The sequence below is a fragment of the Podarcis vaucheri genome (genome assembly GCF_965113315.1).
Source record: "Podarcis vaucheri genome assembly, chromosome: 10".
Classification (NCBI taxonomy): Eukaryota; Metazoa; Chordata; class Lepidosauria; order Squamata; family Lacertidae; genus Podarcis; species Podarcis vaucheri.
In genome coordinates this window covers 3900911-3916348 of record NC_138748.1, presented here as the reverse complement: position 1 = coordinate 3916348, position 15438 = coordinate 3900911, and the positions used below count along the sequence as shown (strand labels likewise).

The 15438-nt window shown below is 47.4% G+C and overlaps 1 protein-coding gene across 3 annotated transcripts in view; it reads left to right on the top strand.

The window, feature by feature from the left end:
* The window catches only part of FAM107B (family with sequence similarity 107 member B), a 107503-nt gene extending 93496 nt beyond the window's left edge, over positions 1-14007 (top strand). For all 3 annotated transcript variants that reach the window (XM_082240179.1, XM_082240180.1, XM_082240181.1), the window contains 2 exons: positions 8237-8390; positions 9292-14007. In XM_082240179.1, coding sequence (XP_082096305.1) covers positions 8237-8390; positions 9292-9408 — 271 coding nt within the window. In that variant the 3' untranslated portion in view covers positions 9409-14007. The remainder of the gene's footprint in view (positions 1-8236; positions 8391-9291) is intronic.
* Positions 14008-15438: the final 1431 nt, after the last annotated feature.

The window sequence follows — 15438 nt, the reverse complement described above, 5'->3', positions numbered from 1 at the left end:
GTCCCCCATCTTGTATTTGTGCCTCTCATTTTTTTTGCCCAAGTGCAATACTTTACATTTCTCCCTGTTAAAATTCATCTTGTTTATTTTTGCCCAGTTCTCTAATCTGTCAAGGTCGTTTTGAAGTGTGATCCTGTCCTCTGGGGTGTTAGCCACCCCTCCCAGTTTGGTGTCATCTGCAAATTTGATCAGGATGCCCTTGAGTCCATCATCCAAGTTGTTGATAAAGATGTTGAATAAGACCGGGCCCAAGACAGAACCCTGTGGCACCCCACTAGTCACTCTTCTCCAGGATGAAGAGGAACCATTGATGAGCACTGTGATGGGATGATTAGCTGCTTGTGCGTAAAATCGTGGTCCCTCAGAGTTTGTGCAACTCCACAAACCTCTGTGTGTGACAGAGCTCCTCAAACATGTCTGCCCTAGTCACTTGTAGATTCCGACAGTGGCTGTCTGCGGAAGCGCTTCCAGCAAAGAAGCTCCTTAACGGAAACGCGTCTTCTGGACTCACGACGTGGCAGCTTCCTGCGAAGCATGGGTCTCCCTATGGGAGCTTCTGACACCTCCCCGCTGTTCTCGCTGGACGTGTCCCTGATCCCTCCCTCTTCCCTGCTAGTTCCTGCTTTAGCTGCTGCGTCTCTCTCCGCATTCATGAGACCCTCCTCCAGAGACCCCTCTCTCCCCCTGCTGGTCCCTGCTTTCGCTGCTGACTCCCTCCCAGCCTCTGTGAGCCCTTCCACCTCCCTTTCCTCTGATGGCAGTTCCCTGACATCCACCTCCCCTCCAGGGCCCCCTTCCCCCCCGCCCATTCTCTCTCCTCTGGGCGGTGAGGAGATAAAACCCCGAAAAGAATCCTCTTCATCTTCAGACGTCTCGAACATTTCCCTCCATCGGTTTTCGTTCCGGCTCGCTGAATCCTCCTCCACCTCGGAACCAGAGAACCCCTCCAACTCTTCTTCTTCGTCGGTGGTGGCAAAGTATTCCCTCCGGAACCTCGCCACTGGCTGAGGTTTACGTGGGAACCTCTGATGAAAAGTTTCTATTAAAACCTCGTCATCTACATCCTCTGCCATAACCCAGGTGTTTTCCGACTCCGGCTCCCCTTCCCACATTACCAAATACTCTACTTGATCTCCCTTCCACCTGGAATCGAGAATCTCCGCTACATGGTAGCTGTGTTCCTTCTCCTCCATTGCTGGTCCCCTATTGACCCGCCCTTCTCTGTCCCCTTTATACGGTGACAGCAACGACCTGTGGAAAACTGGGTGCAGCTTCATGTGGTTCGGTAACCGGAGTCTGAAAGCCACTGGGTTGACCTGCTGCGTGACTTCAAATGGGCCCAGCCTTTTGGGTCTTAACTTCTTACAACCCCCTTTGAATGGTAACCCTTGGGTTGACAGCCACACCTGGTCCCCCACCCTAATGCTTTCCCCTTCTCTTCTGTTTTTGTCTGCCTGCCTCTTATATTCCTCCTTAGCCCTGTTTAAGTTAAGTTGGAGCTGGCGATGGATCGCTTCCATTTCTTCTACGAACTGTTCTGCAGCTGGAACGCTCCAGTTCTCCCCTTCCCCCCCTGGGAAGGCTCGGGGATGGCACCCGTAATTAGCCAAAAAGGGGCTCATCCCCGTGGACACGTTCTCTGCATTGTTGTAGGCAAATTCTGCCAACGCCAGCTTCTCCACCCAATCATTCTCTCTGTCATTCACATAACACCTCAAATATTGCTGGAGGACGCCATTAGCTCTTTCCGCCTGCCCATTGGTTTCAGGATGCCGGGCAGTTGAGAAATTAACCTCTACATGCAGTAAGCTCATGAGCTTCCTCCAGAACCTGGAAGTAAATTGTTTCCCTCGGTCTGAAACCACCCTCAAGGGGGCGCCATGCAACCTAAACACATTTTCTACAAACAATTTAGCGGTTTCTTCTGCCGTGACCGCATGTGAGCAGGCTATAAAGTGGGCCATTTTGGTTAACAGGTCTACCACAACCATGATGGCTGTTTTCCCTCTGGACCTTGGCAGATCAGTCATGAAATCTATTGCCACTGTTTCCCATGGTCTTTCAGGTGTGGGTAGTGGTTCTAATAACCCTGCCGGTGCCCGCCTCTCCCCCTTGGCTCGTTGGCATTGGTCACACCCTCTCACATACTCCCGCACATCTTCCCTGACCTTGGGCCACCAAAATTCCCTGGTAACCAGCCACATGGTTTTGTGTTGCCCAAAATGCCCTGCTGTGGGGCTATCGTGCAGTTGCTTGAGTACCTTCTCCCTCAATTCACCTTCAGGTATATATAACGCTCCCTTGTAATACAACGCCCCGTTTCTCTCCTCAAAACCCCCGGGTTTGTCTCCCTCCCTCCTGAGACCCCTGAGTTTGTCCTGGGCGTATTCATCATGCACCGTTCCCTCTACCAGTTCCCTTTGCCCCACCAATGCCGCCCCACACACCCAGCGGTCCTCTGGAATGACATGGGTTTCTTCGGGTGCTCCCTCCCCCTCCAAATATTCAGGTTTGCGTGAGAGAGCGTCCGCCCTAATGTTCTCTGGGCCTGGCACGTAACAAATCTCAAAGTTAAATTTGGAAAACTCCTGGGCCCATCTCAACTGCCGTTGGTTGAGCACTCGCGCAGTTCTCCAATACTCTAGGTTCTTATGGTCCGTGCACACTTGCACCTTATGTTGTGCACCAATTAGCAGGTGCCTCCATCTCCGGAAAGCCTCATGAATAGCAAGAAGTTCCCGGTCGTACACCGTGTAGTTCCTCTCGGATTTGTTCAGCTTTCGCGAAAAGAAGGCACACGGTCGCCACTCTGACTCCTCCTTCCCTGGCTGCAGAAGAAGAAGCACCGCCCCTATGGCTCTGTCAGATGCGTCTGTTTCGACCCTCAGCTTTTTTTGTAAATCCACATGCAGAAGTTGTCCTTCAGAGGCGAAGGCCCTTTTCAGTTCCTCAAACGCTCGCTCCGCCTCCGCAGTCCAAACAAATTTCTTCTTACTGCTGAGACAGTCCGTAATGGGCGCCGTCAGGTGTGCAAAGTTTCGGATGAACTTACGATAAAAGTTTCCAAACCCTAGGAACCTCTGCACATCCTTCTTGGTTTTGGGTGTTTTCCATTCCAGCACTGCCTGGACCTTGCCGGGATCCATGGCCAATCCCTTGTCTGACAGGCGGTACCCCAGGAATTCCACCTCCTTGGTATGAAACTGACACTTCTCCAGTTTCACCCACAGCCTGTTGGCTTGCAGCCTGCTCAACACTTCTCTGACGTCTCTCACATGCTGCTCCTCATTCTCCGAATACACCAACACATCATCTAGGAAGGCCACGCAATTCTTGTAGAGCAAAGGCCCCAGTACGTGGTTCATAAACGATTGAAAGCACGCGGAGCCTGCCTGTAATCCAAATGGCATAACGAGATATTCAAATGCCCCCAAAGGGGTGAACATGGTGGTTTTCCATTCATCCCCTTTCCTTATACGTATCAGGTTGTACGCCCCCCTTAGATCCAGCTTTGTAAAAATCTTTCCCTTCCGCACCCTGGTCAAAATGTCATCAATCCTGGGCATAGGGAAAGCCACTGGTTCTGTCACTGCATTTAACCCCCTGAAATCACACACAAGTCTCGGCTTGTCCGTGTTCTTTTTATCCACAAAAAACACTGGGCTACCCCCCGCTGCTTTGGACTCTCTGATGAAGCCTCTCTTCAGGTTCTTGTCAATGAACTCTCGCAGCTCCTGCATTTCTCTGTCTGACATGGCATACAACTTGCCTACAAGAAGCTGTGCTCCAGGGAGTAAATTGATCTGACAGTCAAAGGGCCTATGCGGGGGTAGTTGGTCGGCTTCCTTCTCGCTGAACACGTCGCTGAGATCTGCATATTGTGGTGGTACCTTCACCTTCTCCATTACTTCAGTCCCTGCTAGGGTGGCTTGGGCCCCTGCTGAACCCTTTTCCCCTTTGCAGTGTTCTAAGCAATGTGCTGAACCAAAGGAAACCACTCTCTGATGTCAGCCCACCAGCGGATCATGTAGCGCTAGCCAGCTCATTCCCAAAATAATGGGAGCGCCTCCCAAGGTGGCCACATTAAACGCTATCAGTTCTGTGTGCCTTGCCACCCTCATTATCATTGGGACGGTCTGCAAGCTGACTCCTCCTCCCAACAACTCCCTGCCATCGATCGTGGTCACCTGCAGGGGGTTGCTTAAAGGGATCGTCTGTATCTGGTGTTCAGCAGCAAACTCCTTGCTCATAAAATTGCAGGAGCTGCCTGAGTCCAACAGCGCCTTTATTTTTAGGGGGTGTCCATTTTGCAGCTCTAGCGACACTTCAATCACTAGAGCAGGTTGAGGAGCTTCTGGCACGGGCACTTTCACTGCTCTTTGGCCTGGCTGCTGTGCCCCGACTGTGGCAACCAGGCGTTGGCTTTTACCTGCTCCGTTTCTCCCTGCTCTCTTCCCTCAACAGCTCCCACCATCCCTTGCCATTCCTTCCTCTGGGGGCAGACTCTGGCAAAGTGGCCTGGCTGTTGGCAGAGATAGCATTTCCGGGCGCCCTTTTCCTCCTTCTTAGCCCCCTCACTGGGCTTTGAAACTGCGCGCGCGCGCACTGTTCCTATTTCCATCGGCTCTGCCGGCGGGAAAGTTGTCTCTGGAATCTCAGGAATGCGGAACTCCTTCCAGCGTTCCCCTTTCCCTTCCCGCCTCTCCAAAGCTCTCGCCTCCTGGCGCGCTCCTATAGTCAGCGCAGATTTAGTCAGCTGATCCATGGAATCCGCCCTAGGACCCCGGGACAATTCGTCTTTCACAGCCGAAGCCAGGCCTTCCTCAAAGGCCTGGCTTGGCAGGGGGTTGGACTCGATGGCCCTTGTGGTCTCTTCCAACTCTATGATTCTATGATTCTATGATTCTATGAAATAGCATTTGAATGGGTGCCGCCGATAAGTCCCAACCCAATCTGTGAACCAGCATAGTGAACTCAGTCCAGTACTCACGGACAGATCGGCTTCCCTGCTTGCAAGCCATGAGCTGTCTGCGCACCATTCCCTCCTCAATATCGCTGGAAAACATGAGATCCATTGCACGAAAGAACTTCATGGTGTCCTTTAGGACGTCATTGTGCGTTGCCATCAGGGGCCTAACCCAGTCTCTCGCCCCCCTCTCAAGATGCCCAATCACGAAAGCAACTCGCGATTCCTCGTCAGGGAATTCATCAAACTGCACATTGAGGGCATATTGCATCTCTGTTCTAAAGGCATGATAGTCCTTGGGGTCCCCCCCAAATTTCAGCACCAATCCTGGTACCTTTCTGTTGAACTGGGTGGCTCTCCCCTTCTTGTCTGCATCCTGAGCCCTTCTCTCCTCAAGCCTAGCCGTCTGCAGCGCCAATTGGATTTCCAACGCTCGGTACCTATCTTCCAAGCTTGGACCCGCTCCAACTCCTGCCTCTCCGGCTCCGGCTGGGTCGCTCATGATGCCTCCTCCTGCACAAACAGCTTACAAAGACTGTCGGAATGCTGTGATGGGATGATTAGCTGCTTGTGCGTAAAATCGTGGTCCCTCAGAGTTTGTGCAACTCCACAAACCTCTGTGTGTGACAGAGCTCCTCAAACATGTCTGCCCTAGTCACTTGTAGATTCCGACAGTGGCTGTCTGCGGAAGCGCTTCCAGCAAAGAAGCTCCTTAACGGAAACGCGTCTTCTGGACTCACGACGTGGCAGCTTCCTGCGAAGCATGGGTCTCCCTATGGGAGCTTCTGACACCTCCCCGCTGTTCTCGCTGGACGTGTCCCTGATCCCTCCCTCTTCCCTGCTAGTTCCTGCTTTAGCTGCTGCGTCTCTCTCCGCATTCATGAGACCCTCCTCCAGAGACCCATCTCTCCCCCTGCTGGTCCCTGCTTTCGCTGCTGACTCCCTGCCAGCCTCTGTGAGCCCTTCCACCTCCCTTTCCTCTGATGGCAGTTCCCTGACAAGCACCCTTTGGGTTCGGTCAGTCAGCCAGTTACAAATCCACTGAGTGGTAGCATAGTCAAGACCGCATTTTACCAGCTTCTTTACAAGAATATCATGGGGCACCTTGTCAAATGCCTTGCTGAAATCAAGGTAGGCTACATCCACTGCGTTCCCTTCATCTACCAGGCTTGTAATTCTGTCAAAAAACGAGATCAGGTTAGTCTGACATGACTTATTTTTCAGAAATCCATGCTGACTATTGGTGATCACAGCATTCCTTTCTAGGTGCTCACAGACTGTTTGCTTAATGATCTGCTCCAGAATCTTCCCTGCTATTGATGTCAGACTGACTGGGCGGTAATTATTTGGGTCCTCTCTTTTCCCCTTTTTGAAAATAGGGACAACATTTGCCCTCCTCCAGTCTGCCGGGACTTCGCCTGTTCTCCAGGAATTCTCAAAGATGACTGCCAGTGGTTCTGAGATCACATCTGCCAGTTCTTTTAATACTCTTGGATGCAGTTCATCTGGCCCTGGAGACTTGAATACATCTAAACTAGCCAAATATTCTTGTACTATCTCCTTAGTTATTCTGGGCTGTGTTTCCTCTGCTGAATCATTTGCTCCAAATTCTTCAGGTTGGGCATTGTTTTCTTTATCGGAGAAGACTGAGGCAAAGAAGGCATTGAGGAGTTCAGCCCTTTCTTCTTGGCTTAAATGTTTTATTTTCATGAAAATTTCCCATCCCTCTTCCAGGAAGGCTGAATAATTCAGATGATAGGACCCTGTTTCAGACTGCAGGGTGAAATAACGGTGGAACTCGCTTTAAAAGTGAGGTGGTGGGCGGGGGGAGTCCCTGTGGTGCGGAAAATGGGGTGCCTGTGTCACAGTCCTTGCCTCCCCTTCCACACCGTCTGTAATCGGGTCATTGTGTCGTGTGCTCCCAGTCTTCCCCAGAGAAAAGCACAAAGTGGCGTCATGTCTCAGGATTGGTCCCGATGTTGTGGCGAGGGAAGACTCGATGGGCATTCTGCCCACAACTCCCTCCAAGCTCACTTTGTTGAGTAAAGCAGCCCCACCAAACCAGGCTTTTGCTCCCGGGGGTGGGGGGGGGAGAGGAAGCTGGATGACGCCCTCCTTCACCAATTTGCTCCCCAATGTTCTTGATGTGAAATCAAGAGAATGAGCTAAACATGTCTCCAAGGACTGAATTGGGCTCCACGTTTATGTTGCCTGAAGATCAGTAACATCTTTTCTCTTTTCATAGGGAGCATGTAATGGCTTAACTTGGGAATTTGAGAGCAAGAGGGAAATGGAACCAGTATTTTACCGTTTGAAAAGACCTGGTGGACTGCTCTGTCCCAGGAGACTAGGGCCCTTCAGGATTTAACCTCCTTCCATCGGGCCTATAAGACAGAGCTATCCGCCTGGCCTTTAATTTGAATTCAGCCTGATCTTTTATTTCCCTTCTCTTCCCTCCCCCTCCCCTTTCATGAAGATCACCCGCTCTGGGATCCCACAGCTAACTCTCCCCTGGTCTCCTTGCTGGCCCATGTAGGACCAATTCAGCCAGCAGCCCTGGGGATTATCTAATGCTTATTTCCCCTAAACTGATTTCTGAATTTTGGATTTCATTGTTATTCATGTTTTTATACTGTATTTTATGCTGCTTTTACAATTAAGTGTTTTAAATTTGTTGTTAGCTTCCCTGAGCCCGGTTTTTGAACCAGGAAGGGCGGGGTATAAATAAAATTATTATTATTATTATTATTATTATTATTATTATTAAGGGCGGGGTATAAATAAAGTTTCATGCCTCCAAACATCTTCGGTGTGATTATCCGTATCCTAGATTGGGAAACTGCTCTCATATTTGAACAGCTTAGCTAAGATGATACAGTCAAATGGAGAGCCACGCCACATGGCTGCAACATTTAGTCAATCAGTTGGATTGATCTAAAAACATTTTTCATTCAAAAGGTACTCCCAAATAAACCTATTTACAAAAACATCCTGTTGCAGACAATTTTTTAAAAAGTACTTACTGGTCTGGTTGCAGGTTATTTTCTTGGGCAGGATTGCTTTTTCTAAGGCTCTGCATATTACAAATGTGTGCATGTTATCTGAAAACAAACAGTTTCTTAAAACTATTCATATGAAGATTTGTGCTGATTTAGTCAAATAAATGTATATGACCGCCTGATTTCTCACCATCTGGTGTCCTCTAATATAATGGGAATATGTCATGTCAATAAGTAACTCAACGCAGAGCCCTCTCCCTTCTTTTGATAGGGGTCTTGCTCCTCAGAATAAGCCGGAGCTGCAAAAGGTGATGGAAAGACGAAAAAGAGACCAAGTTATCAAGCAACAGAAGGAGGAGGAGGCACAAAAGAAGAGATCGGACCTGGAAATAGAGCTACTCAAACGACAACAGAAATTAGAACAGGTAAGAGGGCAGGGAAATGGTATAGAATAGACTCAAGGAGCTTCTCTTCTCTTTATTATAAAGGTAAAGGGACCCCTGACCATTAGGTCCAGTCATGACCGACTCTGGGGTTGCGGCGCTCATCTCACTTTATTGGCTATGGGAGCCAGCGTACAGCTTTCGGGTCATGTGGCCAGCAGGACTAAGCCGCTTCTGGCAAACCAGAGCAGCACACGGAAACGGTGTTTACCTTCCCGCCGGAGTGGTACCTATTTATCTACTTGCACTTTGACGTGCTTTCGAACTGCTAGGTTGGCAGGAGCAGGGACAGAGCAATGGGAGCTCACTCCGTCACCGGGATTCAAACCGCTGACCTTCTGATCAGCAAGTCCTAGGCTCTGTGGTTTAAGACACCCGCGTCCCCTCTTTATTACAGATTTCATTAAAAATTATATACCAAAACCTCGAAGCGGTTTACAAAAAAGATAAAATAATAATATTATCTAGATCAGATTAATGAATTCAGTACCACAGAATGTGCTGGAAACTCTTTCAAAATATAAAAAGAAAATGTGATTGTTAGTTCCACAGCTGACTTTTGAAAACAATTGGTAATACTAGGTTTAAAAATTATAGGAGAAGATTCATGAAAGAGAAGTGTTGTAAATATCGATCAGGCAAGATGATCAGGGAATGTGTCCTCATTCTCTCAGGGTGACCCTGGAAAGTTGGAAGTGAGGAACCAGGTAGTGAAATAGACCCAGATCCTCCTTGCCCGTGTATACTGCCATCGAGGCTGAGCCCTGCACATTAACAAAGTGCTGAATCTGGTTACGCTCGCTGCTTACAATTCATATTTTGAGAAACGCCACTCTGATCATTTCTTCCTTCTTTTTTAAAATTGATCTCATTTTGTTTTAAGCTTGAACTTGAAAAGCAGAAGATCCAGGAGGAGCAAGAGAATGCACCTGAATTTGTAAAAGTGAAAGGCAATTTGAGGAGGACAGCGCAAGAAGCTGCAGAAGCTCAAGACTCCTAGAAGAAGGGCCCTTTCAGACTTGAAGCCATTTCCCCAGTGGCTGCTGCAGAAAGGCGACTGCAGGATCTCTCACCCAGTTGCCCTGGATCTGGGTGGAAAATGAGCTCGTACGTGGAGGTCAACGTCTGGAACATGTGCAGATGAATGATTGCACACCAGATAAAACTCGCCAATAATAATGTGGAGATCAGAGGATAAACAAGCAACCTGTTGTCAATTTAAAGTAGTTGACCCCGGGAGGGAAACAGATTTGAGTTGTTGACATTGCTTGCTTATTCCTGATCCGAGCTTAGTGGGCATCTCAGGCTAGTGTGTGTTATTATTTTTTTTGTATTTCCCACTTTGTGAAGTTCTGCTATGCAGAAGAGCAAAGTGTTCTTAAACCACTCCTTGTCACATTTTGTGTGGAAACCCTTCTTCAGAAATGACGCCCCCCCCCCGCTCCACAGTCTCTAATGTAAATAGACGTTCCTTTAGACTTGAAGTTGGAGTTCTTTTGTCCTGCTACTTGTGTGTGGGCCAAGGTGTGTCTTATTGCCACGAGGGAATCTGTAAGAAATGAGTTATAGGAAAGAACTTAATGTCTTCTTCTGCCATTGAGCAGTTTAAGGGTGTTGGTCGCCTGCGCCTTTCTGGCCCACCGCGCATTCGTGGCGCTGGAATGCTCACGGATGAGTGGCTGGTTTTCTCCTCCTCCAACCTTGCTAAGCAGCCATGCTGCTTTTACCATGTTGTTCTTCCTGTGCGATGTGCACTTGGCCATGTCTAAATTGCCACTGGCCTTTTGTTCGTTTGTTCTTTCCTTCTCGGTGGTCTAAAGAACAGCATACTAGACCCAGCCCTACGCTGCAGGGGGTGGGGTGGCCGATGTTCTCTTGGCAGCAGTCCCCGTTGTGCTGCATGGACTTTGAAAAACAGTTTGTGGACCACTTTGCGGAACAGCATGCTGCTCTTCAAAGAAGAACACAAAATCTAAAACAAACTGGGCATGCTTGAACTCTCACAGGCCTTTTGGAGCTGAATTAGTTGTTTTAGGGTTCTTTGTGCTTTGGGCAGTTTGAAAACAAATCCCGCAGGCATCTGCTTGGCCCCAGGATGCTGGACTTGATGGGCCGTTCTGCTGCTCCAGCAGGCTGTTCCTACATTCTCAAATGGCTCTGCAGGTACAAACACTTGCAGCTGCTTCTCAGAGCTTGACTACAGGGTAGAATATCTAGGAGCTTGAAATCATTATGAATTCCATTGCCTGCCCATGCAGTCCTATACATGTCTATTTTGAAGTGAGTTCCACTGAGCTCATTGGGACTTACTTCCAGATAGCTTACAACCCCCGACCCACTTACCACCAGGAGGCATATATATTTTTTTCTGGACGCATGACCCAGCTGGCCATTTTTATTTTTATCTTTTGGAAAGCTTGATTTCTGTGGTTCATTTCCTTGTTCAATTGATGGAAAACCACTGAAGCCCAGATGCAAAACTATATATTGTCAGTGGGGTAAGAGGGGAAGCCATTTAAAGGGAAAATGCCAATTTATTATTTTTCCTAGATTTCTATCCATCTCTTCCAGCTAGGTTTAGCAGCTTTTACAATTACATTCAAAATCACTGGGCATGAGGCCCAGTGTACAGGATAGCCCATGATGCTCCAATCTGGATATGGTCCTTAGACGTGTTTTTAGTTTTCAACACAGTCTGGAATCTGGGTGCTTTAGCTGTGGAAGCCTGCAATACTTGTGCATAACTAGAAACAAAAGAACCTAAAATATGGACATTCAGGTCCTCTTCTAAACACAGTCTCTGACCTTAGTGATTCCAGTACTCTTGTGTGTGAGAGAGAAACATATATAAATAATTATTGCATTTTTTGTTTGGGGTGTGCAGCTGAGCGATGGCTACTGCTGGAAACCTGCAAAGCTGGCTTTTCAGCAAAGGCCAAAATGGTTGTTGGAAAGATTCTCAAGATAGGTTCAGATCATACATGTGTCAGTAGCTGCAATTCAACAGCTGCTTACATCTACATTAGATGAGGATCATGTCCATCGGCTTGTTCTGGCAAGCTGAGCAAAATGAATCTTTCTTTTGCAATTATATCCAAGCAAAAAGCGTTTGATACCAATACCAACTTGTGAAAGCGATGTGTTCTGTCATTGCTGCAGGCGCTGGAAATTGGAAAAACAATTTCAGGACTGGTTCCTGGGGACCAAATGTTGACAAAGAGCAGCCTTGCCTTTGGCATAAAGCTTTTCAAGTTGTCAGGGCCCAAGCAGCTCTTCAGAGAATAAAATCGCATTATAAATCCAAGTCAATGATAAATAAGTTTTGCCAAGATTTAATTTACTTCTAATTTAAATCCTGACATGGCTTATTTATCATTGGCTTGGACTAACATTTTTGGAAGAGAGTGTGGATGTCCCTAATATGAAACCCATTAATAAAGCAGTGCTATTGGGCTGCTTAATGTTGGCCAAATCTGGGGTCTTTCTTTTAGAAGCAGTGGCATCTTGGGCTGCTTTTGCAAAGCAGGCTCCGAAATGCCCAGTAGCTGCCTTGATTTCATTCCTTCTCATTAGTATGTAGATGGAAGTTGTGGACATTTCTAATCTCAAAAGAGGTCACAACCCATGTAGTTGCGCTGCGTCGGCTTTGCCACTGATTTCCCCTGCCTTAGCCTAACTTTCTGTACTGCCCTTGGGGTGGGAGGAGCACCCAGAAAAACCTGCCTTAATGCTTTTGTTTTATTTTTAAAAAATTATATTTATTGGCTTTTAAGAACTTGAAAAAATAACCGTAACTGAAAAAAGATGACTGCATGTGAAATGTCTCCCTGTGTAGCTCCAACTGATGCTGCTCCCTGACCTTCCTCCTTCTCCCTCTTGCCTTTTCTCCTGCATTTCCTCCCTCCTTACGTCTACGCAAATTTGCCTCCTTTTGCTTCACCTTGTGCTCAAGCTGCCATCGCTCCCACCTCCGTCTGCTCCCAAAGCCGCCAGCAGCTTACAAAGGCAATCCCTTCCCTTCGGCTTCCTCTCCTCCACTCCCTGTTTTTCCTCCCTTGTCGGGGGGGGGCGCTCTGGCAAGATTTTACCAGAAATGAGCGCCAATTCTGGTGCTGCTTATATTCTGGCAGCAGGGGGCCTGCAGGGGTTCTGTCGGGGGGGGGGGTTCTGCCACCCATGGCAGGGTCTTCACACACCCCCTCCTGCTGCCAAGACCACAGCGGTGCGCAAAGGTAGCCCTTCTGCTCCGCCTTTTCCAGGGGCTGTTTCCCATCCTCCCGTTTCCGTTTTCCTCATTGTTCTGCCTCCTTTTGTTCTTTGGTGCCTCCTCTTCCTCATGAGAAGCTGCAGTTCTCTTTGTCCTTGGCATTTCTGCCTCTTTCGCCACAGAAACTGAGAAGCACGTGGGATGGACACCCCCATCTCCCAGGAGAGCCTCCTGCAAGGGGCCTCCTTAACGCTCCAGGTAGCTGCTGCATGTTTCTCAGGCTGGCTTTTTAAATAGATAACCAGGAAGACTTTGAGAGTCCAGTTCCATTGCAAGCTTCTGGCTCAATAGGTAAATCAAGGTGTTCACAACAACTTGGGAGTAATGATTCCAAAATGAGACAGATGCGTTTTGGCCCAAAGCCCTCTGAACGTGATAGAGAGAAGCCCTAAGATCATAGCATTGTAGGACAGGAGGCCAAGGCTCATCTAGTACAGCCTCCTGAAATGCAGGAATCTCAACACATGGTCCCCTATCCAGTTTGAAACCAGACCAGACCCTGCTTGGCTTCTCAAATGGTCCTGGCAGGTTTATTGCTGCCCTGCTCCATCACTGAGCTCTGAGTCAGACCTTTAGCTGAATGCACAGAGGAACCTCTCTGGTCCCAGGTCCTTGTGGATGGTGGGCTCAGCTGCCTTCTGAGGCAAGGAGAGACGTTTCCTATAGTGCTTGAGGGGACCAGCCCTGCTTTGTAGATACAGCACGTATGTAGTAATCTTCGGGGAGGGGGAGAGTAATACTGCTAAACTACTAGTAGAATGTGAACCTGCTTTAGCCCACATCAGAAGTCTGCCAGACTTTTTGTGTAGGAATCCAGAATCTTGTTATGTGTTGGTATGACACACCTGACAAATGCTGTCAAATTGCTTGAACTTTTTCCCCTTTTGTTTTTCCTTAATTTGTGGAGCTGAATTAACAGCTTTCACAATTGAGATTCTGTTCACCTTTCTACCTTGTTCTAAATCTTCAATCTGCTTAATATTTTCAGTTGTGCTACCTTGGTTTGAAAATGCCGGACTCTTTTTACAACTGATGAATGCTTTTAACTGATGAATGCTTTTAAAACCTGCTTTATTTTTAGCAAGTTAAGATAGCAAATTAATATTACCTCCCTTCTCTTGGAGTGGAGTTAGTCTCTTTTATGTCTCCATTTGTTTCTGTGTGTACATATATAAATATTAAAAAGGGAGCCTTAATGGGATTTGTTTTCGTAATTTAATATTTTTTGTATTTGCTCTTGCCTATTGGTTTTTAACAAAGTGTTACAGAATTGAGGATGGAATTCTTAGAACCAAAGTTAATACTTAATAAAAATCTTCTACATGCTTGGAATATGCAACTGTGTGGGTGTGTGACCTTGGTCTCCGCTGCATTCAATGCTCTCTTTAGTCACTTCACATTGAATTTTGCCTCTTGCAGGGAATAATGCCAAGGTCACATTGACCTTTCAAATTACTTCCATGACTATACACATACAAGGTGTAATTAGTTTGGCAGAGGCCAGTCTCCCAACTTCCTTGCATTTAGAAGTCTGGAGCAAAGATTTTTTTACTCTGGATAGTGGAGTCTTAAATGACGTTTGTTCCACTTCTGCCATCTCTCAGCAAATGATGCAATGTTGAGCTGCATCTTCTGTCTGTGTCCTCTGACACCCCAGTGGTCAGCTGAAGGCACTTGTTCAGGTGAGAGGTGTTTATCTGCAGCCATAAGAATGAAGCATTCATGTTGCTCCTAAAAGTGAAGTTCAGTTATTGTAAGGCTAGGAAGATGCTGAACAATTGGACACAAAAGGTCTGAGTTGTCAGCCCTGCATTTATATAAACCATATTATGGTTTCCTAGGACATATTCAAAAAGCTAACTTTGCTCCAAGCATGATATTTTGTTGTGAAACCCTCAGTCTTGACTACCCTGCAGCAGCTTGCATTTGTGTAAAGAAAGCTGTCCCCCTAAGCAGAGTAGGGAAACTTCTAGTATATTTGTTTCCTTGAGGGTTTCCTTCTTTTAGTATAATACATCTAGTGCTGACAAGAAAATCAAAACCCTCAAGGGTAGCCATTTCCAGTTGTGCATGGCAATTTAGATGAAGGTTTACAGGGAAAGCCCAGCTACAACTTAAGATGGCACCCAGGCCACCTCCAAAATCTGCTTTGCTTGTGGTTAAAATTTACTAGGTAAGCCAGAATCCAGGATGGTGTACTTTAACAAGTTGCCTTTAACAACATTTCAGTGCTGCTCTTTAAGAAATAATGCAGTGATGCAGGGATTGCTAGCTTTCAAAGGAACAGTGTTTTGCTTCCCACAGTTCCTGCACAGCTTTTAAGACTGGCAGCTTCTGCATAGTTTGAGGCCCTCCTAGTTTTAGCTCTGAATTCTGATGGCTTTAAGTCCTGAATTGTCCATTGAGGGGGAGAGTCTTATTTTGTCCATAGCCAGTATTTTCAAATGACATGAAATATTTCACAATGCTAAGTGTGGTTATCTTCAGTTGCCAAGCAACGGGTAAAAGGGTTGTCAGTTTGCAGTCTACAGCAATGGGCAGATGGGGGCCTGGAACTGTTCTTCCCTATTCTTTCCCCTCCTGTAGCAGGAAACAGGACTCCAAATTTGGTTGGCTGTCTTCCATTTGATTGGTGCACTTGAAGGAGAGCATCTGAGAACTGCTGCCAACGAGGCTCTGGCTTTTCTGTTACAGGAGAAATGCGCTTTCTGAGCTCCCATCACTCCTCACAGAAGAACACTGGAACCATGTTGGGGGGACTGG